Genomic DNA, 27,425 nt, shown 5'->3' with positions numbered 1-27,425 from the left:
TTTATATTATGGAAATTTAACACTGTTTTTTACTTTATCAAAAATAAATTTGGCCAATGTGTTTGTGTGCATATATGTGTGTGTGTACTACTTAGAGATTTTATATATGTATGTAATGTTTTATTTTTTGAATGTGATTAAAAGAACTAAATCAAAATAAGGAATATTTATTTGTAAAGGTATTTTAAAATTTTTCTATGGATTTAACCATATTTAAATAATCCTAGGGCACTTTTTTCTACTTCCAAGTAATTTATACTTTTCAAAAATATAATTATTTTAAATGTCACCCATTAACCAGTAAATTTACTTATTTGTCTTATAATAATTGGCTTAGTCTGTATTCATATTATCTTGTGATTTGAGGAAAAGGCAAGGATCTTTAATTGAAATGATTAAAACTTAAGTAAAGTAGCTAAAAATGGAAGTTAGGGTAGCTGCACAGTGATAGATGATTTGTTTGATATTTGAGATCAAGAGAAAGCCCAACTACTGTCTATCAGATGTTCCCTTTCTCTTGGACTAAGTTCTGTTTAGCTATAAGTGGTGAGGAAAAATACTTAAAAATAGCATATGTTCTGATATTGTAAATATAATGTATGATACTATGATTATAATATAATTAATAAATATGATGTATGACACTCCAATACATTGGCCACCTGATGCCAAGAACTGACTCATTGGAAAAGACTGTGATGCTGGGAAAGATTGAGGACAGGAGGAGAAGGGAACAACATAGGATGAGATTGTTGGATGGCATCACCGACCCAATGGACATGAGTTTGAGCAAGTGCCAGGAGTTGGTGATGGACAGGGAAGCCTGGCATGCTGCTGTTCATTGGGTAGCAATTAATTGGACATGACTGAGCAACTGAACTGAACTGAACGTATGATAACTTTAATATAGTCAAAATAATAAAATTTTAAAATATTGTAACTCTATAACCAAATAATACCAATTTAAATACTTAATGTATGCAATCATATATTAGCTTACACATATTCACACCTCAAGACACATTAGGTGGTGGTTTAGTTGCTAAGTTGTGTCTGACTTTTGCAACCCCATAGACTGTAGACCACCAGGCTTCTTTGTCCATGGGATTTCCCAGGTAAGAATACTGGAGTGTATTGTCATTCCCTTCTCCAGGAGATCTTCCCAACCCATGGACTGAACCTGGTTCTCCTGTGTTGTAGGAGGTCTCCTGTATTTCAGGTGGATTCCTACTGAGCCACCAGGGAAGCCCAAATGGTATAAACCAAGGCACTTAAAAAAAAATCAATTCAACTCAGTAAAACTTTTGCTAACCTGATTTTTACACTTAACAATATATTATCAGTTCAGTTCAGTTACTCAGTCATGTCTGACTCTTTGTGACCCTGTGGACTGCAGCACGCCAGGCTTCCTTTTCCATCACAACTCTGGAGCTGGTGATGCCATCCAAGCATCTCATCCTCTGTTGTCCCCTTCTCCTTCCGCCTTCCATGTTTCCCAGCATCAGGATCTTTTCAAATGAATCGGTTCTTTGCATCAGTTGGCCAAATTATTGGAGTTTCAGCTTCAGCATCAGTCCTTCCAATGAATATTTAGGACTGATTTCCTTTAGGATGGACTGGTTTGATTTCCTCATAGTCCAAGGAACTCTCAAGAGTCTTCTCCAACATCACAATTCAAAAGTATCAATTCTTCAGTGCTCAGCTTTCCTTATAGCCCAACTCTCACATCCATACATGATTACTGGAAAAACCATAGCTTTGACTAGATGGACTGGACTTTTTTTAGCAATGTCTGTGCTTTTTAATATGCAGTCTAGGTTGGTCATAACTTTTCTTCCAAGGAGCAAGCATCTTTTAATCATGGCTGCAGTACCATCTGCAGTGATTTTGCCCCACCCCCCCCCCGGAAAAAACAAAAACAAAAACAACTCTTTCCATTATTTCCCTGTCTATCTGCCATGAAGTGATGGCACCAAATGCCATGATCTTAGTTTTCTGAATGTTGAGTTTTAAGCCAACATTAACAGGATTTTAAGTATTGTGAATGTTTTGGTTATATGCTATCATATAATTGTTACTTACTAGACATTTCACCATTTTCTACCATTTTGCTATGTTATACAAAGGCACAAAGTACCTTAATAGCAAATCTTTGTGTATGAAAATCTCTCTAAATTAATGGGACTGGGATTGTAGGCTTAAATATGAGTCATTCATTGCTGAATAATATCCTGTAGCAGTAAGACACATAAGAGAAGCATTAAAGCAATGATTGGTATTCTTAGGTGACTCATTCTCTCAGTGAATCTTAAAAAACAGTGCCCAGCACAAAAACTTGTGTATCTTCTCAGGGCATCTTAAATTGCTGCTCTCCTTCACACTAACCTACAAGAAAAAGTATTGTAAATGTACTTGGTGATGTTTCTCAAATCTAATCAGTGTGATACCTTCCAACCTGCAAGATCCTGGACATTTCTGTATTTGTGTGGATGGCCCTTTATTCTGGCATAGAGTACAGGGTCTCTAATGGAAGCGTAATGTGGTCAGAATCCATACCAGCAGTCTAGAGATAAAATAACAATGATCATCCTTAGTAATTATTGTTGCCATCTTACTTTTTCTCTGGCCAGCCTGGGACCTGGAGCTAACTTTGTCAGTGATAAATTAGATACATAAATGTGACACTCAAACCTTCAACCAAACTTAGCAAAAATAATAACAATGTTTCCCATGAGAGAAAATAGAAATTGTAAGAAATAGATTCAGGAAAGCAAAATATAAGTGCCCAGGCTTTGGAAAGTCTGAAGTAGTCTCATGATAGCATGTGTGTCCCAATTCAGTCAGGCAGAGTTTGACTATATTTATAACCCAAATTGGGGCACATTTCCATGGCGATAACCCAAAATCAAAATTCCCAGAGGCTACAAGTAAAAAGTTCTTTCTTTCTTTCTTTACATATACAAACAATTGCAGGTTTCTTGAAAGAACAGTGGGAAAACCTTCACTTTCTCTGCAAAGAAAATCCTGTGTTCTAAACTGTTGATCTCCATCCCTCACTCTTATCCCAGAACACCTTACACTCAAAGAGATTCTGGGCTAACATACCTACAAGCACAATGGGAGGCATGCCAAGACTGCAGTTCTCTTTCCAAAGAATGACACTTTTTCTGGGGTGAAAGTATTACATCTCTATAATTGCTAAACATTGATACTCCAGAGATAAAGAGTGAATGTGTAGATATGAATTTCAAGAATTGGGGCTTCCCTTGTGGCTCAGCTGGTAAAGAATCCACCTGCAATGTGAGAGACCTGGGTTCAATCCCTGGGTTGGGAAGATCCCCTGGAGAAGGGAAAGGCTACCCATTCTAGTATTCTGGACTGGAGAATTTCATGGACAGTCCATGGGGTTGCAAAGAGTCAGACACAACAGCGACTTTCACTTTCACAGCTACCTTTTATTGAGTACCTACCATGTTTTATATAACAAGAACACTTCTTATTTTATCTACTTGAACCTTACAACATCCACTGCTGAAGGCACTGCTCCATCCATTTTACAAGGCCAAGAACTCCTTCAAAGAAATGGTGTCATTGTCCAGGACCAGGCTCTACAGGGCAAGCACTCCCTGGCAGGAAGTCTGGTTCTGACTCCTCATCTGGTGCTCTTGGGTAAAAATGGAATAAGTACTGTAGTCTTTCATGACACCTATAACTTTTGTTTTTTAATGCAGAAATTATCCTAATTTTCCTTCATTTTAATTTATTCAAACATTTTCCTTTTATCTACCTTGATAAGCCAAACATTATTTCACTTGCATCAATCATTATGATGAAAAGTTAAAGATTGATTTGCTTGATCAATTTGCTTCTTACTATAATATCCATATTGCAATTCTTAGTCCATGTGCGTCACCACCCCTACCTCCCATTAGACTGATAAATTGTGCACAATTTTGCCAATTAAGACTTAAACATCTTTCAGTCAAATTAATTAGGAAATATTTCCATAAGCCGCAGTGGTTTAAACCTTATATTACTCTAATTTATAGGGTCTTAGTGCAAATAAATTATACTAGATTTATATCTTATTCTCACTTACAAAGTGGTAAAGAAATATTATAGTATAGTATGTATCGGATGGAATCTAATATGTTGTATTTGAAATAGTTTAAAAAATATTTTCATTTTTATTCTCAGTGTAATTATAGTACCAGTCTCTATACGAGTAGGTGCTCAGTAAATACTAGCTCTAATGACTTTTCTACAAGAACTGCTGCATTTAGATACAGCTGATGTTGAGGACTTGGACATTTCCTATGGAAAAAACTATAGTAATTAAAGCAACATTATGTTTAGAAGAATATCACAGATATTAATTTTCCTTTTTCCTTCACCTAGGAAACAAATGTTTTATAATAGCTTATGCGTGTCTTCCCAAAATGCTTTATGAAGGTTGCAGAATCAATCAAATTGTTCCATTGTCTTTCTCTTGTGTTTTGACTTCTTTTTACTTGTCTGAACTATCAGTAAGAGGTAGTCATCTAGAGGCACACCAAAGATACTTTGATTACTCAAACTATGGAAATTTTTAGCAGCCTGTCACTTTAAAAGCAATATTTGACAATTATGTATTGTGTGCAGCTGGTCACTGTCCTTAGTACTGTGTTTATTACAAAAGGATTCATTTAATATGCTCCTGGAGAAGGAAATGGCAACCCACTCCAATATTCTTGCCTAGATAATCCCATGGACAGAGGAGTCTGGGAGACTACAGTCCATCACAACACAGAGTAAGACACGACTGAGCTCACACGCACAAGCACATAATGAATTAAGTGAATATTGAAACAGAAATGGAAGATATTGGCATTATTGCTTTTCCCTCAAGAGTTAAGTTCACATGGGAGAACGAACACTCTAATAAATAAAATCAGTAGCATGGTCTTCCCTATAAAAGTAGAAATGCATTTCAGATACTAATTAGATATTAAAATTCAAATTTTCCTTAATATTGTGTAGCACTCTCTAGGCACGTTTCAAAATCTACTGAGGAAGGAACAATGGTAGGGAGATGGTTGTGCTTGAAGCTGAAGTGTGTTACAATAGACTCAATTAGGACCATTTGGGATTATAGTTTATGTGATGTTAACATCAATTCATTAAAAATGTACTGAACTCTTAAATCCTTTCACACAGGTGATTGAAAAACAATACAGTGGTATCAGCTCTTCTCAATTATGACTCAGCATGATTTGAACTAGTGACTCACAAGAAATAACCAAGTTTTATTGTCAGTCTATAAAAACTACATTTATAGAGAAGCAGTATTTCTACCTATAATATTTCGTCTGTAAATTCATTCATTTTATTTGAAATGGATGCAATAGGTTGTCTATTAAAAAGCACAAATTTTGAGTATGACAAAATGATTATGCCATATAGTATATCTGCATATTATTTATATAAATAATTATATATTCATAATTTTAAAATCTGAGCAACATTAGTCATATGTGGTGTGATATTGAAAGATTTATTTTTTGATATCAAAGTAGAATGAAAATTAGGTGTAGTCAGAGGTAAAGCTTAAGTTTACTACTCACACATAATTCTGTCAGGCATAAAACTCCACACCAAACAGCTGTAAATAGTCTCCAATCTCATACATTGCATCACCTAGAAGAACATGTACCAAGAGAACTAAGCAATAATATGTGCCAAAAGACACAATTTTATCTTATAAAATGTATTAAAGTAACATATACATATTTTAGGTCACTTCTGATGGTGACATTGTGCAAATAGATGCCAAAGTAATATTCCAAACACCTTTCAGTAAGGATATTCTATAAATAATGACTCGTAAAAAAAATCAGTGCCAGTGGGCAATAATGACTTAATTGCAAAAGCAACCTTAAAACCCTCAACTAAACACGATACTCGGTTATCCACAAGAAATAGAATGCCGTATTGCATTATCTATGTACTTATTCAGATCTATGGAACAACCATTTGTGTATTTGCACTTATTTAACTTTTGTATAGCTTTGACCACTAGCATTATATTTGTATTTCTACAAATTTCAGTGGTTTACCATTAGCTTTTTTTTTTCTTCTCTTAAATTATACGAAATTGAAATTCTTTCTTGTATTTTACAAGTTGGACATGTCATAGTAAATGACGAACAATAAATGTTCGTTCCCAGATGTGTTCCAAGTATTTTTTACTTTGCCTGGGCATTGTACTGTGTATTAAAGTTGCTTCAGAAAGGATGTTAATGGCGTGTCCTGTGGTCTTCTTTGTAGTCGCAGCGCCGGGTTACCTTTCACCTCCCCGACGGCTCCCAGGAAAGCTGCAGTGACAGTGGTCTAGGAGACCACGAGCCGGTGGGTAGTGGAACCCTGATCTCACACCCTCTTCCTCTGGTTCAGCCACAGGACGAATTCTATGACCAGGCCTCTCCGGACAAGAGGACCGAAGCAGACGGCAACTCTGACCCCAACTCTGGTGAGTCCCCTTACAAAGTCTGCTTGGAGATTTTCTGGTTTTCTGTTGTGCCCTTGAATTTTAACAGTAATCCCAGGGAGCAAGTAAATGGACATTCAGTTGTTTTTTGCTGCCTTTATTGTTGTTTTAATATTTTTTGAAATAGATCTAACATGCTTGACATATTGGCTGTTAAATTGTACCGTACACCTTTAGTTTATGAACCATGAAAAATTAAAGAAAAAAAATGCTGCAGATGCAATTTCAAGAAGCCATTTTTTTTTGCATGACATCTACATGTCAAAGATATTAAAATCGGAAGACTTTTTTAGAGTTTAGAATTGATACAACATAGTTAAGTGGACATAGTCAATGACAGAAAAGAAAAAAGTATCCTGTGGAATTCTATTTTCCAATAAGAACTTTATATGGTGATTGAAACAAGTATGAAGAGGAGTGATAGTGATATGAAGGTTTTACTTTTTTACCTGTTTAATTTTGTATGATTCTTTAGTCAGTACACTGAAACAGTGAAATGAGTGGGATGGGATTGGCAAAATCTTTTATTCTGCACAGACTTACACCCCATGTTAGAAATCATGGCTCATTCCAGGTAAGCCCTGTGACGGTACTTCTTCAGCCTTTGAAAATCACTGGGGGAAATGCTATGCCTTTCTTGGTCATGCTAGTTTTTTGTTTCTCTTTAAAAATCACTACCTAGTTCACTTTAATTGAAAAAATTAGAAGTCCAATTTAATAATTGTTATGTGTAGCTCAAAGTAACAACCATGATTTCTGTTTGATTTGAATTGTAAGTTTTTTCTAAATCCATCTTGACCTGTTTCTAAATTGTCTATAGGGCAAATGGGATTAGGGTAACTTTCCTGTATGTTCTAGCTATTCTTCTGATTTCTTTAGATATTATAGTGATTCTGGCAATTCTATGGTTGAAGTAGAAATACCAAGAGGAGATAAAAAGCATTAAAGGGGTTTCTTAACTAATCCTATTATGTTAACCCAGCATTAGTGTTCTCTGCCTACTAGAAATTTAAACTGATTCTTTGATTCCAGGAAAGTGATGGGTATCTTTTGTACATATGCCCCCTTCTAAAGTGTGCCCCAGTCTCTGCAGGTTTTTCTGATAGGTAGTTCTCTTCTCATTGGCATATGCAGTTAAACTTGCATTTTCTTTCTGCTGAAGTTTTTCTCAGCCAATCTTTTAGGAAAATCTAAATTCCAAACCAGCTCTGGCCCTCAGTCTTTCATGCCCTGTATCTTGGTCTCATAAGGAAAATATAAGTGCATTTTTGACTTCACATATCCAGAAGGTCAGGGATACTCAAAGAGGCAACCAATCCTCTCACAGCATTTGGGAGACCTGATTAAATATTCTCCTCAGATCTCTTGGTTCTGATTAGTCTAAAGACCATTATCCTAAGTGGTTCCATTGACTCAGCTTTTCCTGGACTTGTGTAAAGAGGATGGGTATGTAGGACAGTTCTTTCTCAAATGATTTCCTATCCTGCAACTTCCCCTTCTCCAATTTTAAAGCATCTTTTATTAATATTAAGGCAAAGGTCCTGAAATTGGTTCTTGACCACCTCTTCTGCATGTGGCAGTGGTTGACTCCTCTGGTCTTTGGGCCTCTTCCAAAACTGAGACAGGAAAAATCCATTTTAAGTATACTGGCAGTGAATGCAAACTAGTACAGCCACTATGGAGAACAGTGTGGAGATTCCTTAAAAAATTGCAAATAGAACTACCTTATGACCCAGCAATCCCACAGAATTGAAAGAGACACATGTACCCCAATGTTCATCGCAGCACTGTTTATAATAGCCAGGACATGGAAGCAACCTAGATGTCCATCAGCAGATGAATGGATAAGAAAGCTGTGGTACATATACACAATGGAGTATTACTCAGCCGTAAAAAAGAATTCATTTGAATCAGTTTTGATGAGATGGATGAAACTGGAGCCGATTATACAGAGTGAAGTAAGCCAGAAAGAAAAACACCGATACAGTATACTAACACATATATATGGAATTTAGGAAAATGGCAATGACGACCCTGTGTGCAAGACAGGGAAAGAGACACAGATGTGTATAACGGACCTTTGGACTCAGAGGGAGAGGGAGAGGGTGGGATGATTTGGGAGAATGACCTTCTAACATGTATACTATCATGTAAGAATTGAATTGCCAGTCTATGTCTGACGCAGGATGCAGCATGCTTGGGGCTGGTGCATGGGGATGACCCAGAGAGATGTTATGGGGAGGGGAGGTGGGAGGGGGCTTCATGTTTGGGAATGCATGTAAGAATTAAAGATATTAAAATTTAAAAATAAAAAACTAAAAAAAAATAAGTATACTGGCACAAATAGGACTTGTCTATATAGTTCATCAGTTATTTTTACAGAAGTAAAGTTTTAAAAAATGTATACAGCAATATAGTGAAACTAAGCTGCCCTAGGCCAGGACTTTATCCAATATATTTATTTTCTTAGACCTGAGAAATAGCACTGGCTGAGCTACCAAATGGGGGAAGATATGAGAAATTTTAAAGCTTGAGATGGTAGGGGGAACTCCTTTCAAGTTTGCTCAAGAATTCTTCAGAGTTTTTAACCAATCCGGTCACATGGAAAAAAAAAAAAAAACAACAACAACATAGGGAATACACACCCTTGCATGCTCCAACATTCAACTCAACACAGTTACTTCACTCAGGATAATCATGGTCAGTGAAATGTGTTAAACCAGACCAGTACTCCTTGATGGAGAACACATCTATATTTGCCACTGAGAAAGAAGGTGTCAGACAGGGCAAGAGGAGGCGCTCAGAGGGCCCCTGGTGGCTAACAGTTCTTTCAGGATCTCCTGCCTTGCAGGTGGATTCTTTACTAGCTGAATTATCTGGGAAGCACTTTGACACTTAAAGGGACTTTAATTTTAATCTCATGTAAATGTCTGGAGAAGAATTCATTAGACCAGCATAGAAACATTAAGAGATTCATAACTAAACAGTGATTCATATTGAGATAGCATTATGATATATTATATAAAATCTGCAGTTATGGTTTTGTAATTAACTTTGAAAAATTTGTGGCATGAGATACAGGATAATTGAAGCAATAATCTTCACCAGTATTAATCTTGCTATGTAGATATGAGTTGTTTCCTTTTTCTTCAGTGGCATTTTATGTCTGCCTCTTGAAGAGTTTTCTCTTCATGAGAAGAATCTTGAAGAGTCTTCTCTTCAAGAAGGGCTCCCCTCAAAACTCAGTTGGTAAAGAATCTGCTTGCAATGCAGGAGACCCCGGTTTGATCCCTAGGTTGGGAAGATCCCCTGGAGAAGGGAAAGGCTACCCATTCCAGTATTCTAGCCTGGAGAATTCCATGGACTGCTTAGTTGATGGGGTTGTAAAGAGTCAGACATGACTGCGTGACTTTCACTTTCACAAGAATAATAGTTTTATAGTAATCATTCAACATCATATAAATTTGTATTATCTATAGTTATTGAGTATGGAATTGATATAGATTCCTAGTTTTTCAAATATAATTATTCTCAATAAAAGTAATTAAAATTTAGTATAATTTCATGGTAAATTTATCATTATACATTTTTTAAAGAAATTAGTACAAATGGTATCATGTGGAGGAGTTTTTGGAAACCTAAGGTTTAATATATCTCTGTTGTAGTTTAGTTGCTATCATGTCTGACTCCTTGGTGACCCCATGGACTGTAGCCCTCCATGCGCCTCTGTCCATGGGATTTCTGAGGCAAGAATACTGAAATGGGTTGCCATTTCCTTCTCCAAGCAATCTTCCCAACCCAGGAATCAAACCCCTCTCTCCTGTTTAGAAGGTAGATTCTTTACCACTGAGCCACATGGAAAGCCCATTTAGTATACATTTAGGCTTTTATATAAACCTCTAGCAACCAAATAGATGATGTCTTTATGTTCTAGACACTTCTGAATCCTAGAGCATGCTTAGCCTACTGGCCCACAAAGGGCACACACACATGCAATATTTCTTGCACTAAGTTTTGTCAGCTTTTCTGCATAAAAAGATTCATCTTACTTGCAAATAGCAGAATAAATCATATTTCCTTAAAAAGTTAACTTATTAATGTGATCATGCACTCCATGTAAAATTCAATAAAACCATTAATTTATGAAACTAGTAAGGTGATTTTCAATCAAAGATTTTAATTTTAGCACATATAACTAGAGTTATGAAAAGATTTCACTAAGTTAAAAAGAAACCAAAACAACTATGTGATCAGATCTGAAGCAGCTTATTATCACTAATTCAGAATTAAATCCCATTGAGAAACATGAATAGAGTTGTATTTTGTATCTGGTGTTTCTTTTAAATGCTAATTTAAAGGATTTTCTTCTATTTAATCACATACAAAATCTCAAATTGTGTTTGTGTTTTTAAAGCCCTGTCTGTCATATGCTTCCACTTCTACCTGGATTGTGTGTTAATAAATTGGTGAATTTCTCACTAAGAATATTTTTTATTGTTGGTGATATTTATGGGTAATATTTATTGAGATCTACCTATGAATCAGGAATAATAGTAAATGTTTTAATATATTGTTTATGATTCTACACTAATATTGCAAGTTAGATAGTATTATGAAAGTGTTAGTCATTCAGCCATGTCTGACTCTTTATGCCAGGATCCTCTGTCCATGAATTTCCCAGGCAATAATACTAGAGTGGGTAGCCATTCCCTTATCCAGAGGATTTTCCCAGCCCAGAGATGAAATCCAGATCTCCTTCATTGCAGGCAGATTCTTTACCATCTGAACCACAACTGAATTTCAGAAAATTTTTCTAAAACTACTTTGTAATTAGATTGGGAAACAATGGAAACAGTGACAGACTTTATTTTCTTGGACTCAAAAATCACTGCAGATGGTGACTGCAGCCATGAAATTAAAAGACAATTGCTCCTTACAAGAAAAGCTGTGACAAACCTACACAACATATTAATGATTCATGTCAATGTGGCAAAACCAATACAGTATTGTAAAGCAAAATAAAATAAAAATTAAAATTAAAAAAATAAAAAAAGAAAGAGAAAAAGAAGATTTTACTAAAAAAAAAAAAAAAAAAAAGTGGAGACATTGTTTTGCCGACAAAGGTTCGTATAGTCAAAGCTATGGTTTTTCCAGTAGTCATGTATGGGTGTGAGAGTTGGACCAAAAAGAAGGCTGAGTGCTGAAGAATTGATGCTTTGAACTGTCATGTTGGAGAAGACTCTTTAGAGTCCTTTGGACAGCAAGTAGATCAAACCAGTCAATCCTAAAAGAGATCAATCCTGAATATTCATTGAAAAGACTGATGCTGAAGCTGAAGCTCCAATACTTTGGCCACCTGATATGAAGAGCTAACTCATTGTAAAAGACCCTGATGCTGGGAAAGACAGAAGGCAGGAGGAGAAGGGAACAACAGAGGATAAGGACAAGATGGTTTGGTGGCATCACCAACTCAATGAACATGAGTTTGAGCAAGCTCCAGGAAATGGTGAAGAACAGGGAAGTCTGGCATACTGCAGTCCATGGGGTGGCAAAGAGTCAGACATTACTGAGTGACTGAACAACGACAAACTTTGCAAGTTTACCTGACTTCACAGGTTATGCTTTCATCATTCAGAGAAACCACCTGCAATATGCACATGTTAAGACAGTGTGCAAAAGAATATAGTCATTCCTGACATTGAGTTTTAAATTTGGGGGCATGAATTTCATTTTTTAAGAAGTTTGAGAAATTGAATAATATGAATTCTAAGATGTACAACTTGTGAAAGAACTACTGTGTCAAGGATTATTTGGCATTGCTAATGAAAATTTAAATCTTAATAGGACCCAACAGATCATAGAGTATAAATTATTCTATACAGAGGAATAAAAAGGGAAGTGATTGGCTTAAGTTGCATAGCTTGTGAGTCAAGACTAGAACTCATATGTTCAGACTGTTACTTAGTGCTCTTTTCATTGAAACAATTTTTCTGTATCATTGTCCTCAAACCTTTTCCTTAAAGAGAATCTGTGTGATTAGTTATTAGCAACTGTTTTTCCCGTCAATCATTAAAGACTTTTTGCTCACCTTCCTATTGTCCTTGCATAATAGTTCCTGACATATAATAAGACAGCATCAAAAAAGCAAGAGAGTTCCAGAAAAGCCTCTATTTCTGCTTTATTGACTATGCCAAAGCCTTTGACTGTGTGGATCACAATAAATGGTGGAAAATTCTGAAAGAGATAAGAATACCAGACCACCTGACCTGCCTCTTGAGAAATTTGTATGCAGGTCAGGAAGCAACAGTTAGAACTGGACATGGAACAACAGACTGGTTCCAAATAGGGAAAGGAGTATGTCAAGGCTGTATATTGTCGCCCTGCTTATTTAACTTATATGCAGAGTACACCATGAGAAACGCTGGACTGGAAGAAACACAAGCTGGAATCAAGATTGTCGGAAGAAATATCAATAACCTCAGACATGCAGATGACACCACCCTTATGGTAGAAAGTGAAGAGGAACTAAAAAGCCTCTTGATGAAAGTGAAAGTGGAGAGTGAAAATGTTGGCTTAAAGCTCAACATTCAGAAAACGAAGATCATGGCATCTAGTCCCATGACTTAATGGGAAATAGATGGGGAAACTGTGGAAACAATGTCAGACTTTATTTGGGGGGGCTCCAAAATCACTGCCAATGGTGACTGCAGCCATGAAATTAAAAGACGCTTGCTCCTTGGAAGAAAAGTTATGATCAACCTAGATAGCATATTCAAAAGCAGAGACATTACTTTGCCAACAAAGGTCCATCTAGTCAAGGCTATGGTTTTTTCAATGGTCATGTATGGATGTAAGAGTTGGACTGTGAAGAAAGCTGAGCACTGAAGAATTGATGCTTTTGAACTGTGGTGTTGGAGAAGACTCTTGAGAGTCCCTTGGACTGCAAGGAAATCCAACCAGTCCATTCTAAAGGAGATCAGCCCTGGGATTTCTTTGGAAGGAAAGATGCTAAAGCTGAAACTCCAGTACTTTGGCCACCTCATGCGAAGAGTTGACTCATTGGAAAAGACTCTGATGCTGGGAGGGATTGGGGGCAGGAGGAAAAGGGGACGGCAGAGGATGAGATGGCTGGATGGCATCACCTACTCAATGGACGTGAGTTTAAGTGAACTCCAGGAGATGGTGATGGACAGGGAGGCCTGGCGTGCTGCGATTCACAGGGTCGCAAAGAGTCGGATATGACTGAGTGACTGAAATATAAAAATAATCAATTGTTCACAAACACATGAAAATATAATCAGACAAATTAAGTATTCTATCAAGATAAAACAAATAAACAAAAAACTAGGAAGTGCTACATCATGTTAACTGTGTGTGTTGTCTTCACTTTGGAGTATTGATTTCCTTTTAATGGTCTATGTTTTCCATAATTTTAATAATGTAGCCATAATTATATTTTTATTTATAGTTTTCATGGAAAGCATGCAATGCAGAACTGAGATACTCATTCTTAGAGTATCTATTCTTCATCAGGTAAAAATATTACTAAAAATGTTTTTTTCCTGTCATTCTTAAAATTATGGGAGATACATGCTAAGAAAAATTGAGCATTTAAAATTATTGGGCATGAAATACAGGCTGTCATTTTGGGGAGGAAAAAATAAGCTTAATAAAATTTTCAAACCAGAGAAGTCCAGAAAAAACATAATGATGCCACCAAATTTCAATCTTAAGAAATTGTGCTAATCCTAATAGGCAAGAAAAAAATCATTAACCATAAGTTGCTTTGGGAATTAAACATGAATTTGATATTCTGAGAATAGTATTTTATAATAATAATTTTGTGAACTGTATTTATTGTTTTTAAACATATACTGGGTTGAACTAATTTTATTGATCCAAAGAAAATTGTTCAGAGTTTTGTTTTGTCACTTGTTGTGTTCATTTCCCTATGGTATTTTTGTAATCAATTCATGATGATCCAATAATACTGGTCCCTGAGTTAATGAATCTAGATTTCCTCAGAAAATGGTATAGAGAAAAGATAATCAATCATACTGTACTTTAAGAGGAAAAAAGGCAACAAAAGAGCAAAATTTGATTTTCTTTATGCTACAAAGCCTTATTTATGCTTCTTTATAGCTCTATTAAATTTATTTTTCTAAATAAATCTAGAAATTTGTTTGTCACTACTTTCCCCTTAAAATCTGACAGGTCAGAGCATTTTCATCTGAGCCATCTAGATTACAAAACAAATAAACCTCTACCCATCTCTTGTGTACATATATATATATATATATATATATATATATATATATCTACCATATATATTCTACTGCTAATTGCCTCCAACTTTGTGCCTTAAAACAACACACATTCATAATTTCACAATTTCTTTGAGTCAGGAGTCTGAACATGACTTGGATGAGTCCTCTGCTCAGGATCTCAAATGCCTGTAATCAATGTGTCAATAAGGTTATACTCTCATCTGCAGGCAAAACTGTAGAAGAATTTACTTCCTAGATTTTTCAGCTGGTTGTTTTTGTTGGTTAGTTGCTAAGTCCTCTCCAGCTCTTTTTGCTGTTCAATGGACTGTAGCCTGCCAGGTTCCTCTTTCCATAGGATTTCTCTGGCAAGAATACTTGAGTGAGCTGCTATTTCCTATTCCAAGGGGTCTTCCCAACCCAGGTATCAAACCCACAAGTCCTGCATTAGCAGGTGGATTCTTTACCTCTGAGCCACCTGGGAAGCCTTTTCAGATTGTTAGCAGAATTTATTTCCTTGCAGGTTTAGGACTGAGAACCTTAGCATCTTGCTGGCTGTCTGCTGGCAACTGCTCTCAGCTTTAGCAGCAACCCTCAAATGTTAGCCACACATGCCTCTCAACATGAATTCTTACTTCTTCAAGGACAATTAGAGAGACGGTCTCTAGAGTGAGTTTGTAGCAACGCACATTCTTATATAGCTTAACATATTCATGAGAGTGACATTCCATCACTGTTGCCTTATACTATTGGTCATAGGCAAGTCTCAGGTCCTGCTTACACTCAAGGAAGGGTATACACATAGTCATGAACACCAGGAGTCAGGATCCTGAGCAGTCACTATAGGGTATTTCTGCCACATTTTATATAAGACTTAGTAATTCTGTTATAATTTACAAACTAAGAACTGTCATTTAAGCTCCTTTGTTCATACAGATTTTCCATGATTAATTCATTTATTTGTTCTGTAGCACTCATGCAGAGGCTCCTATGTGCCAGGTACCAGATTCTGGGAAAAGGCATTAAAACCAAGTTTTTCTAAACTTAAACAAATTGATATACTAGACTGTGAGAACAAAAGTTCTAATCTAAGTTCCTTGGTCAGAGAGGCCATGAGCAGTTTTTTGCAAATTTGTGAAGTTCCTGAAATTGTTTTGCAATTTATTTTCTCTCAGAGGCAGGCTATAAACATTTCATAGACCACAAAAAGAAGATGAAAAAAAAAGATATTGATTTTTGTAGGAAAGAAGATACTGGATACCGATAGCATTAGTGAACTAGAAAAAATGCCAATTATAAGTGTAAAACAGATTTTTTAAATAAGCATTTATTTATTTATTTGGCTGTGTTGGGTCTTAGTTGTGACACATGGGATCTTTGTTGCATCTTGCTGGATCTTTCCTTGTAGCCTATGGACTTCTCTCTAGTTGTGACTCATGGGCTTAGTTGCCCTGAGGCATGTGGAGTCTTAGTTCCCCTACCAGGGACTGAACCTGTGTCTCCTGAAATGAAAAGTGGACTCTTAACTGCTGGACCACCAGGGAAGTCCCTAAAGTGGGGTTTAGAATAGAATGTCTTGAATAAGAAATCAATAAAAAGTTCTACAAAGTGATACTTTAAACAAGTGACGCTGGATGAACAGAAATTGAGTAAATAAAATATATGTGTGTGCCCCTGTGTATGTGTGTGTATGTGAGCACCCGCTGGGCAGAGCAGGTTTCTTGGTGCTATGAATTGTTAAGGGCAGTTGGGTAGATAGTGAATAGTTCAGTATTTTTGTAGAACAAGCTAGTTATGCTTAGCTCTACCACATGGTCTCAGGTTCCTAACTTTCAAAATGGGGTTATTAGTGTCTTTGAGATTATTGTTATAAAAACTACAGTTATTTGATATCAATTATCACTTAGCATAGTGTTTGAAACATAGATACTCAACAAATGGTTGATATTCAACTGTTCCAGTCTGTGATAAGAAATGAGCCTAAACTGAGATATAGGTTGGGACCAGATTTAGAATGATGGGCAGGATATGATATGTTCTAATTGAATATAGCCAATAAGAGAATAGAAAGACTTATTAGTCCAAGATTTTAGTTTGCTAGACTTATTAAAAAATTATACAAATAAATTAGAGAATATGAGATAAAAATTCAGGAAACTGTTTTTGATTTATTTTTGGCTTCCCTGGGTCTTTGTTGCTGCACAGGGACTTTCTCTAGTTGTGGCAAGCAGGTGATACTATTTAGCTGTGGTGTGGGGGCTTACTGTAGTGGCTTCTCTTAGGTGGAGCTTGGGTTTTAGACTTGTCGGCCTCAGTAGTTGTAGTGCAGGAGCTTAGTTTCCATGCTGCACGTGGGGTCTTCCAGGACCAGAGCTCGAACCCATGTCCCCTGCACCAGCAGGTGGACCCTTAACCACTAGACAACCAAGGAAGTCCCAGGAAACAATTCTTAAAAAAAAAACAAATAAATAAACATTTGCAAGGCATACAATGTTTTTTAGGAACTAGGAGAATGACTATGAGTTGGAAATTGGAAAATAACAATGTAGAAGGTAAATGAAATTTCTGGAGTAACTATGGGAATTATGAGGATGGACAAGGAATCCAAGAAGGAAATTATGACACATCTTAATACTTAGGGCAGGAAAAGATGAGAGTAGAGTGGAGTGAGAGCAAAGAATATTTTAAAAAAAGAGAGAGAAAAAAAAAATAGGGTAAAGTCAAAAAGATATTTGAAAGCTTTGGGGAGGTTTGAGTCCTATACACATTTAGTGTTGGCTGCTTTGGGGAGGCAATGTGGAGTTGTTATTAAGAGCACAGCCTGGATTCAGAGTATCTAACTCATTGATCCTGGGTCCACAGGACTGTTGGCGTATGATACAGGTTTGATTTACAGGTATCTTTAATATTGTATTATTATTATTATTAGCAATAGAGAGTGCAAATGTTAATATGTAGATAAATCAAAACATGTATCTTAAATATTTAGCAAAAGTTGCCAATTAAGTTTTCAAAATTACCATGTTGAGTTTTAAAATGCAAAATCATTGTTATACCTTAGAAGATAAATATTCTAAAAAAGTGTTTCAAATTCTGAATACTTTATATCTTAAACTCCTGTCATGTGACTTTTTTCATACTTATCATATTTGATGGGCAGTTCCAAAACATCACTGTTTGCTAAAGACTGATAAACGTATACAATAAAGTATATGTTTATGCTCCAGTATATTCATTATTTCACTTTAAATAAATTATGTTCACTTTGTGAGTTTAAAGTATTTATTATAATATTAATTATTCACAATGTACTTTTGTTTTATTACTATTTCATTTTTAAGAGGATTGCAATGAGATGATTTTATGTATTATTACTTGAAGTAGTCAGAAGATGGCTGTAAAACCAGCAGGAACACAAGGTTTCTCTGCTGGCAAGTTTTAGATCTCATCAATTTCAAGTGTGACTTTAATCCCAAAAAGAATTAGCTTTGAATACTCATTTATTATAAATATTTAAAAGTTGTTAGTAATATTCTTTTGCATTTGAGCTTATACGAGTCACTGAAATAGTATGTTCTGAGCTGTAGCAGAAAAATCTGTAGGAACAATACGCCTCCTAGTGTAAATGATGGGTAATGTCAGCTTTCATTCCTGTACTGAGAAGAATTGTATTTCCATAGCTGCCAGCTGCCTTGATTCTGCTAAGGGTGGCATTAGTTAACTCTGAATTGTGGTCTTCCTTAGAGGTGAAAAAAAAAATACATATGTGTGTATATATATACATATATATATATATATATATATGTATGTGTATATATATATATGTATAAATTCTTCCTATATCAGTGTTTATAGTAATTTGAGTATTGTAAGTGATAGATAACTAGATAAGCAAATCAGTAGCTATATCTAAAAATAAGGAGTTACTGGTTTCAGTAACTGTTAGAAATATTTTAAAACCATCTTATAAGAAAAACATGGAAATAAATTACTAGTTAAAAAAAATATATATATATACACTCAAAATCAAACTAGTGTCTTTTATTTTATCCTGATACAGAAAAACAAATTAGAGAAAACAAACTGTCTAGGGTTTTAAAATGATTGAAATTTTTGAAGAAACCACAGATACTTGTCTCAAATGTCCCAAATTAACCTTACCAGTATTTTGACACATGTTTCTGTCAGTGGATTGAGAATTATTCTGCTTAGTGTGACTGAAAAATACATGAATGCCCAGATTTTGATAACTCTTAAGTTGCCAGATAAAATACAGGATGGTCAGTTAAATTTGAATTTCAAATGAACAATAAATTTTTTCAGTCTAATTATATCCCAAATATTATAATATTGCAGTTTCTTGCAATATTTGGGACATACTTACACTGATTTAAGCATCCATTCTGCATTTTATTTTTTTCTGAATCTGGCAACTCTACTCAAAATAAAATGATTTAATAAAATAGTGTTAAATGAATTAAATCATATAATTTAAGTATTATGAGGAAGTTTACTGATGGCATGCATCTAATTACAGTTAAAATTGGGCACAATGATTAGTCAACCTTACTTAGAGTTGGACTTCCTTGGTGGCTCACTAGTAAAGAATCCACCTGAAATGCTGGAGGTGTAGTAGGCACAGATTCAACCCCTAGGTGAGGAGGATCCCTTGGAGGAAGGCATGGCTACCCACTCCAGTATTCTTGCCTGGAGAATTCTATTGACGGAGGAGCCTGGTGGGCTACAGCCCATGGGGTCTCAAAGAGTAGGACACGACTAAGTGACCAAGCACTTAGAGATACACACAGCACAACACATGTTAGAGATAGTTCTGTGATACTTCCCCAGGTAGAGATGTTATTTCTTTACTTTAAAAAAAAAAGCATCAGTTCATAGTATCCAGAAAATAATCATCAGGTCCAGAAAATAATCATAATGTTAGAGGCTCAATCTGTGCTTGTATTCAACAATATAAATGCATCACCACCATTGAATGATGACCTTTATATTGGTCTTTCCCTGATTGTTGCAAACAGAGAAATTCTGGTTAAAGATTTTGATGCATGATTTTTTTTTGTTGTTGTTCAAAGTCTGTTTGATACAACATATTTTATAATTCTTTATGTGTTCATTGACTTTTACATACTTTATTTGCCTTCAGGATCTAATCTATAATTTGGGGGATCTGATTGCTTTGAAGGAAAACTATGTCAACATGGGTAGGAAACAGAGGAAGAGAGGAGGGAAGCAGAAGAGAGAGAGTTTCGATTTGTCTGAAATTTTAAGGCTTTTTTGCATATCCACCTAGAATACATAAATGCATTGTTTTAAGACTTCTCAGGTAAGATGCTGAGAGGAAATGTTTGAAGTACTATTAGGGTGAGTACATATAAATGCCTCTTCTGTTTGTCAAGCTTCATGACCTTGGGTGGGTTTCTCTGGTCCAATGGCCTCATCTGCAGCAGAGGATGAGCATAAGACTTGTAACTCATAAACTTGTACAGAATTTCAGGCCAATGCAAGTGACTCAGAACAGTTCTAGGTTTACCGTAAGTCTGTTAGTTATGTTATGTTATATTAGTATTATTGTAAGCTATGGTAGTATTATTGTAAGAATTAAGGCAAACTAAAGTTACTTAAGCAAACCCTTTGGCTTCAATTCTGTCCCTATAATTGATATACAAGGAGAGAAATCTGAGATTTATCCTTCCTAAATTTCAATTCCTTCCTGGCTAGTTGAGGAAAGATGGGTGTTTCTTTTTTAGTGTATCAAGGTAATATTTTAGCTCTGCATTTCATTCTACTTGCATAGGCAGTCAAACTTTGTTTTTAAAATTTTAGCACCAGTTATTTAAAGTATTACATAGATTTAGTCTGAAAGAGCTTTTGAATGGAGAGAATTTGGCACTTCTATAGGATCACACCAAGCATCCACAAATAGGTTTAGCTGGTTACATGTAGTTATATATGAGGAATATTAATAAAAATCTTATTATGTTCCAGATTCCCAGAACTAAATCTTATTATGAATTTTGAGCTGTTACAGGTCTATTTCTACTAATTGGCCAGAAAACTCTTTATTTCTTTGTAATTAGTAATAACCTCACTCTCAGCTCTACAAATAGGCAATATACTGTACTTGGGCAAATTTGCCAGTTAATCTCTGCAAATTAAAAGCACAGTTAAAAATAATGTAATAACAATCTTGATTTAAATGCTCATTAGATGGAAAGAATTAAACTATAAACTTCCTAACTGCAGGCGCCGGTTTCACTGATTATTTTTCCCCCCATGTTTTTGTGTTTTGACATTAACAGGTATTTTATCATTTCTGAGCGTTCAAACGAAAAAACCTTTTACATTAGGAATAAAATAAGAAAACCTGAACTAGCTTTTAAAATATTCTAGGAATGTAAAAAAAGTTGCTTTAGTCAAGGAAAGGATTACATTACATTTTGTTTTTAAAGATGCAGTCATATTCTGAACACAAAATAACAATCATGAGACTATATGTAGGGACCAAAAATAGAGAGTTCCAACAAAACAACCAGCCCAGGCTCAGGAAAGGTAGCATCCTATCACAGGAAAAGTGGTAACTCCTTGGAATATTTCCTCAAGGCCTCTTTTTTTAGGGAAATATATATTTTTAAATGAAATCAAAGAGGAATCTTCATTCAGAAGAGGATGTTGAGTTCTGGTTTAAGCTCCTTAAGAAATAGCTATAGAAAGAATATCTCACAGTAAGGCTTCAGTAATCTCTCCTAAGTCAGAACTATTGTACAGTAAAAGATTATGATTTAAAATAAGAAGTTCAGGTATTTTGAGCCAGAAATACCAATACTCCACGTGTAGTAAAATCCTCACCTAAGCGACAAGCAGCGTAAGAAAGTGAGAAGGGAAATTAGCCCTATAAACTCCCAATTTTATGTGATGCTAGCACAGTCAGAGAGCTTTAGTTCTTTAGTTCTACCATTGTCCTGAAAGGTACAGATGATGTGAAGGTATTTCATGATGTGCAGGGCCATGGGAACACCTGTTTAAAATAAGGCAGATCGAGGTGGACACTGGCCCTGTACTTTCTACATGTCAACTCTTGTGTCTCCTCTCTCAGTACCTCTCTGTCTCTCTTTCACATGTGTGCTGATACTTTATAATAATAATATAATTACCTTAAAGAGAGGATGTTTGAAACATTAAAAATGATGTAAGCAAAATGTCCTGAATAAAGTCTGACAAATAATAGCCGAAAAGTGTCAGTGTTACTGTAAGTAAGGAACGCTATCTCTTCTTGTTGTATCAGCGTTCTCACTTCTCATCCTTCCATGTGATGCTTCTAATCAAATTTGAGTTGGTAGACTGCAGAGACAATTTGATTAAGTAAATGAGGAAAAACCTGTGGGATATTTCCATGAATGATGTGCTAGTGCATTTTAAAGAACATAGGGACATAAAATTTGACTGTTCTGACATTTTTATTTACTTTCTAGTTCTCAAAAAGAGTTACATTTAATGATTTTTTTTCAAATATGAAATCAGAGGAAAAACAATATGCATGATTATAATAGTTTAGGTGGTACTGAATGAAGGGCTTTGAGCCACCAGGGAAACCTTAAAATTCTTAAATGATCAGCTATTCAAAATAATCTGCCGAATGTATATAGAAAGTATATACTTTCACAATCTTTAAAACTAAAAGCCCACCACTATCTTCTGTTTATCTTTACATGATAAAAATTCATAAATTATTCATGGTACACTAATAAACATTTGAGTTTTAGTAATAGTAACCTGTGGAAAACAATGCTGTCAAGATACAATGACAAAACAAAACATTCATTTTTATAATGTGTAATATTTTCAAGTTAACAAAATATATATTTTTAGTAATTTACTTTATGTATTGTACTCAAAATGCTATTGATATAGAAATCAGGTTTTCTATTTCATTTGGACTGTTTTTCTATTTTCCTTATATCTCTGAACTGCTTGTTTATTTGGCCTCAAATGAACTGCAGGCAGACAGTACTGATTCATGCTTAGAGAGCCTACGTGGCATTGACTTTCTCATTTTCACTGAATTGCATGGGCACCTGGAATAAAGTGTTTCTTTTCTCCATGGCTAAGCATCCCCTTCCTCTCTGACATTAGCTACAATGTGCTCACCCTCCACAGCTCATCATAGATTCACAGTTCTACTGATGCAAACTCAGAGATCTTACCCAGGACACACCAAGTTGGGGTTTCGATGGAAAAAAAGGCAGAGAGTAAGGGAGACCTTGAGGGGTCCCTTAGTCAATTCCTTTACTAAAACTCAAGGTTATATTCTACAGAGATCAGCTCCTTCATCTTTTCCTTATTGACAGTTACATTTTCCTCATCTCACGATTTTCAAGATACTGATTTTGATCCAAAATATTTTAAATCTATTTCCCAACTATCTTAGGAATGGCTACTTCCTATTTTGTCCTATTGATGATGGGGAAAGTCAGATGGAGCAGCAAGCCTAAAGAGTCCCTCAGTTTGGTTCTGGGTCTGAGGGCAGAGCTGTTTTCTATTAGTCTTTAGGTGAGGTTCAAACTCTGCCTATTCCCATTGCCTCTTTCCTAGTAAATTACTTTGGGGAACTGGAGGTCTGAGGGAACGATGTGACTTGTCTTATTATTTGAAAAAGCTGGAACAAAACATTAAGTATAATGCTGTCTCTCTGTACCAGTAAAACAAAATGAATATACTTTTTTAATACTTAATTTTGTTGTTTTATTTTAAAATGTGTGTGGTCATAAATATGTGGGATTTTATACTTATTTAAACGTCTATAGTCTCCTTAAAGTTTTAGATGTTGGAATGTTTCCCTAGGCAGTAAGAACAGCTTATGGAAATTATACAATGCATTAAAAGTTTAATCTTAAACCTAATGATACTCTATAAACTCTTTATAATCAGTATCATAGACATTTAAATTACAGTTATACTGAAATATTTTTATCAGCTTTTATATGTAGCTCTATCTCTACCTAGAGAGGACAAATATGCCAAAAAATATCAGTTATGAAACACCTTCCTACCCAGATGGTCACAGAGAAGCAAATTTCTTCTTTGCACACTCCTTTTATTGTGTCATTCTCTCATTCAAATGTCTTCAGTTATTTTTTAAATTCTTTCATTTATTCTAAAGTTTTCATTTTTTAATTTATTTATTCAGACATCTGGAAAATTTTCTGAATGCTCACTACATTGCAGGATGTTTGAAAAAGCATCTTAAAATGCACAATATTTTATTTGTTTTAGTTTGCTAAGTATTGCTCAATTTATTCATGTTTTCTATGTAAAAGATAATTATATATAAAATATGTAATCACATAATCATTAAATAAATTATTAAATACTCCCACAGGTGACCAATTCCTTTACTGAAAAATTTCCTCAGTCATTTTGATTATTACTTAGGTGTATGCTGGTTTGTGGAGAAGGGAATGGTAACCCACTCCAGTATTCTCGTCTGGAGCATCCCATGGACAGGGGAACCTGGTGAGTTACAGTCCATGGGGTCGCAAAGAGCTGGACACGACTGAGCGACCTACACACACACGTGTGTGAGCACACACACACACACACACACACATACATACAAGTTTGAACATGTTGCTGCTTTACAGTAGCCAACTATTTGCATTGTATTCCTTCAGAACATGTTTAGATTTTGCAACTATTTGCCCATAAATTAATTGAATCATGTAAATTTTGAGATTGATTTACTATTTCTGTGAGGTCACTGATCTTTAGGTATACAAAAGTTGACCCAGCGTCTTTATGGAAATAAAGTAATTAGGGCAGCACAAAAATTAGGAATTACTTTGGTAAAATGCAGTATTTTATGCCTAAGCAGGCTTTATTTTGCCTCTACTATGAGTAGTTTAATTCTTAAGGGCCTCATAATTTTTTCTTCCAAGAACTATAATTACTACCACATGCTTTATGAAAGAAAAGTAGGAAACACTACATAATTTGTAACAGTTTGAACTTTAAAAATATTTACCATTTACTGAGTGCTTAAAATGTGCTAGTGTGCATGCTCAATTGCTCCGTCATCTCCAGCCCTTTTGGACGCCACAATCTGTAGCCCTCCAGGCTTCTCTGTCCACAGGATTTTCCAGGCAAGATACTGGAGTGGATTGCCATTTCCTTCTCCAGGAGATCTGAACCCACTTCTCCTGCATCGTACACGGGTTCCTTGCTGCTGAGTCATCTGGAATCCCAGAATGTGTTAGGCACTTATACAAATTATTTTCATGGCTGAAATCAATCTATCTTGAATATATCCCCAAACAAACAAACAAACAAACAAACAGGCTTACATACATGAATTGTTGTATGAAAGTCACAATACTAATGAGCAGAGGATAGGGTATTGAATTTAACTTTAACTATTAACTAATATTTGATTTTAATCTAAATATTTTTAAATTAATCTAATAGTGTTTCAGTGAGGATATTTAGTGTTTTAAGAGATCCATTGAAAATCACTCAATTTTGAACTCTTTTGACTGTGAGTAAGATCTGCAATCTCAGACTGATCATTAATTAGAAGGGTTTGTCTTTCATATCATACAACACAAAAGAACTATTGCAAATTTAATATAGCAAAGTATTTTAATGTAAATGTGCAGAAATATTAATACAATGGCTTTCATTTCTTTTTAACTTCTGTTTAAGCAATGTTTAGATAATTTTGGTATGAATTATCAAGCTTCAAATAAAAGAGACATGCTACTACTTGGGCTAGGATAACCTACTTAAAAAAAAAAAATAAAGCCATCCCATTATGTTGGAAATAAAAATACAGGATCCAGTTAAATTTGAATTTCAGATAAACAATGAATACATTTTACTTGTACCGTGAATGATCTGGGACATGCTCATACTAAAGGAATATTTATGTCTATCTGAAATTCAAATTTAACTAGATATCCTGTATTTTATCTGGCAAACTTACACCTACTAAAAAATATTGATTATGCCTTTCTGTGATTAATGATACCACATACAGATCTGGACCATCATTATAATAAGAGCGTTAAAAAGACCTACTAATTCATCAGTCTTCCTAAGAAGCAAGTGGATTTCACTCCAGAATTGCAGTACTATTCCTTTCAGCATATTCTGCCAAGCACTTGTTGCCCTATAGCATACTTAGGAGTTTCCCCAGTTAGAATGGAAGCTTTATGAGATTTTGTTTAGTGTTGTATCTCCAGTGCCTAGAACAATGCCTATCACACAAGAAATACTCAACAAATATGTGTTGAAGTAATGGATGGATGAATATGAAAAATACTCATTGCAGTTATACTCACTTTAGGTATTCAGCATATAGTCAGGAGGGACGTGTATACATTTTCCTTACCACTGATAGACAACACAAAAAATGTTGACTCTATTCTAGAGGTAGTGAATCGGCTATTTATTTTCACTGCCTGTCCTCCTAATTCTGATTTCGTGTGGGAAAAAATGTGTACAGGTGAGTTTTATTCCTCTGCAAGCTCCATCCTTTGTCTATCCTTTGTAGATGAAAGGGCTGCGTACAACTTGAAGAGCTGCATGAATGCTCAAGGCAGCCCTTTGATTTCCTCTTCACTCTCCCAAACTGCATTTTAGATCCTACAAATCTTGGCAGACCCTAAAGGAGGTGGATGCCCCTATTATCCAGAATAATGAATTGTACTTGAAAAACTGAACTCAGTCAGTGTTACCCTTGGGGGAAAAATGATGGCGCTGGAACATGATAAATGAATACTTCTATCCAACACTGGGAATTATACAAGAGAAACTGAAATCATTTGGGCCACACATGACACTGTATAATATTGCTTTTGCATCATCAAGTCTATTAAGATACTGTATGGAAAACATGTTTATTTATCTGGCAAAACTGTTAAATAAATAAAACTGCTAAATAAATAATCAGAGAGTCAGTTCTGCTGAATAGTCTGTCATGTGGACACTTCATTTACTGTTTAGCTGAAGGCTGAACAGGACAGAGCAGGAGCCAAGTAGACAATAACTTTTAAATATAGATGAGGCTTTGTTATTAAGCCTACAGTTCAATATTTGTAAGAGCTGCTACTAAAAGTCACAAATCGTCCTTTAGTATTTTATCCTTTGTCTTCTTCTTTTGTGTCTTTCCTTTCAGAACTTTAACTCTTAAGCTTTGAATTCAAGACTGCAAAATATCATAGGAAACACATACAAGGGCTTTGATGTACTCTGCATATAAGTTAAATAAGCATGGTGACAATATATAGCCTTGACATACTGCTTTTCTTATTTGGAACCAGTCTGTTGTTCCATGTTCAGTTCTAACTCTTGCTTCCTGACCCACATATAGGTTTCTCAAGAGACTGGTCAGGTGGTCTGGTATTCCCAACTCTTGAAGAATTTCCCACAGTTTCTTGTGATCCACACAGTCAAAGGCTTTGGCATAGTCAATAAAGCAGAAATAGATGTTTTTCTGGAACTCTCTTGTTTTTTCAGTGATCCAGTGGATGTTGGCAATTTGATCTTTGGTTCTTCTGCCTTTTCTAAAACCAACTTGAACATCTGGAAGTTCACAGTTCACGTATTGCTGAAGCTTGGCTTGG

General features: G+C 35.4%; 1 protein-coding gene across 5 annotated transcripts in view; it reads left to right on the top strand.

Moving 5' to 3' along the window:
• The window catches only part of PCDH9 (protocadherin 9), a 1,180,404-nt gene that overhangs the window by 744,879 nt on the left and 408,100 nt on the right, over positions 1–27,425 (top strand). For 3 of the 5 annotated variants that reach the window (XM_004012174.6, XM_060394518.1, XM_042255151.2), the window contains one exon: positions 6,307–6,508. In XM_004012174.6, coding sequence (XP_004012223.2) covers positions 6,307–6,508 — 202 coding nt within the window. The remainder of the gene's footprint in view (positions 1–6,306; positions 6,509–27,425) is intronic. The other 2 variants (XM_060394519.1, XM_042255152.2) reach the window with 1 other exon arrangement.

The sequence above is a fragment of the Ovis aries genome, chromosome 10 (assembly GCF_016772045.2).
Source record: "Ovis aries strain OAR_USU_Benz2616 breed Rambouillet chromosome 10, ARS-UI_Ramb_v3.0, whole genome shotgun sequence".
NCBI classification, from domain to species: Eukaryota; Metazoa; Chordata; class Mammalia; order Artiodactyla; family Bovidae; genus Ovis; species Ovis aries.
Note: the sequence above shows the minus strand (reverse complement) of the source record. Positions and strands in the feature narration are given on the sequence as shown.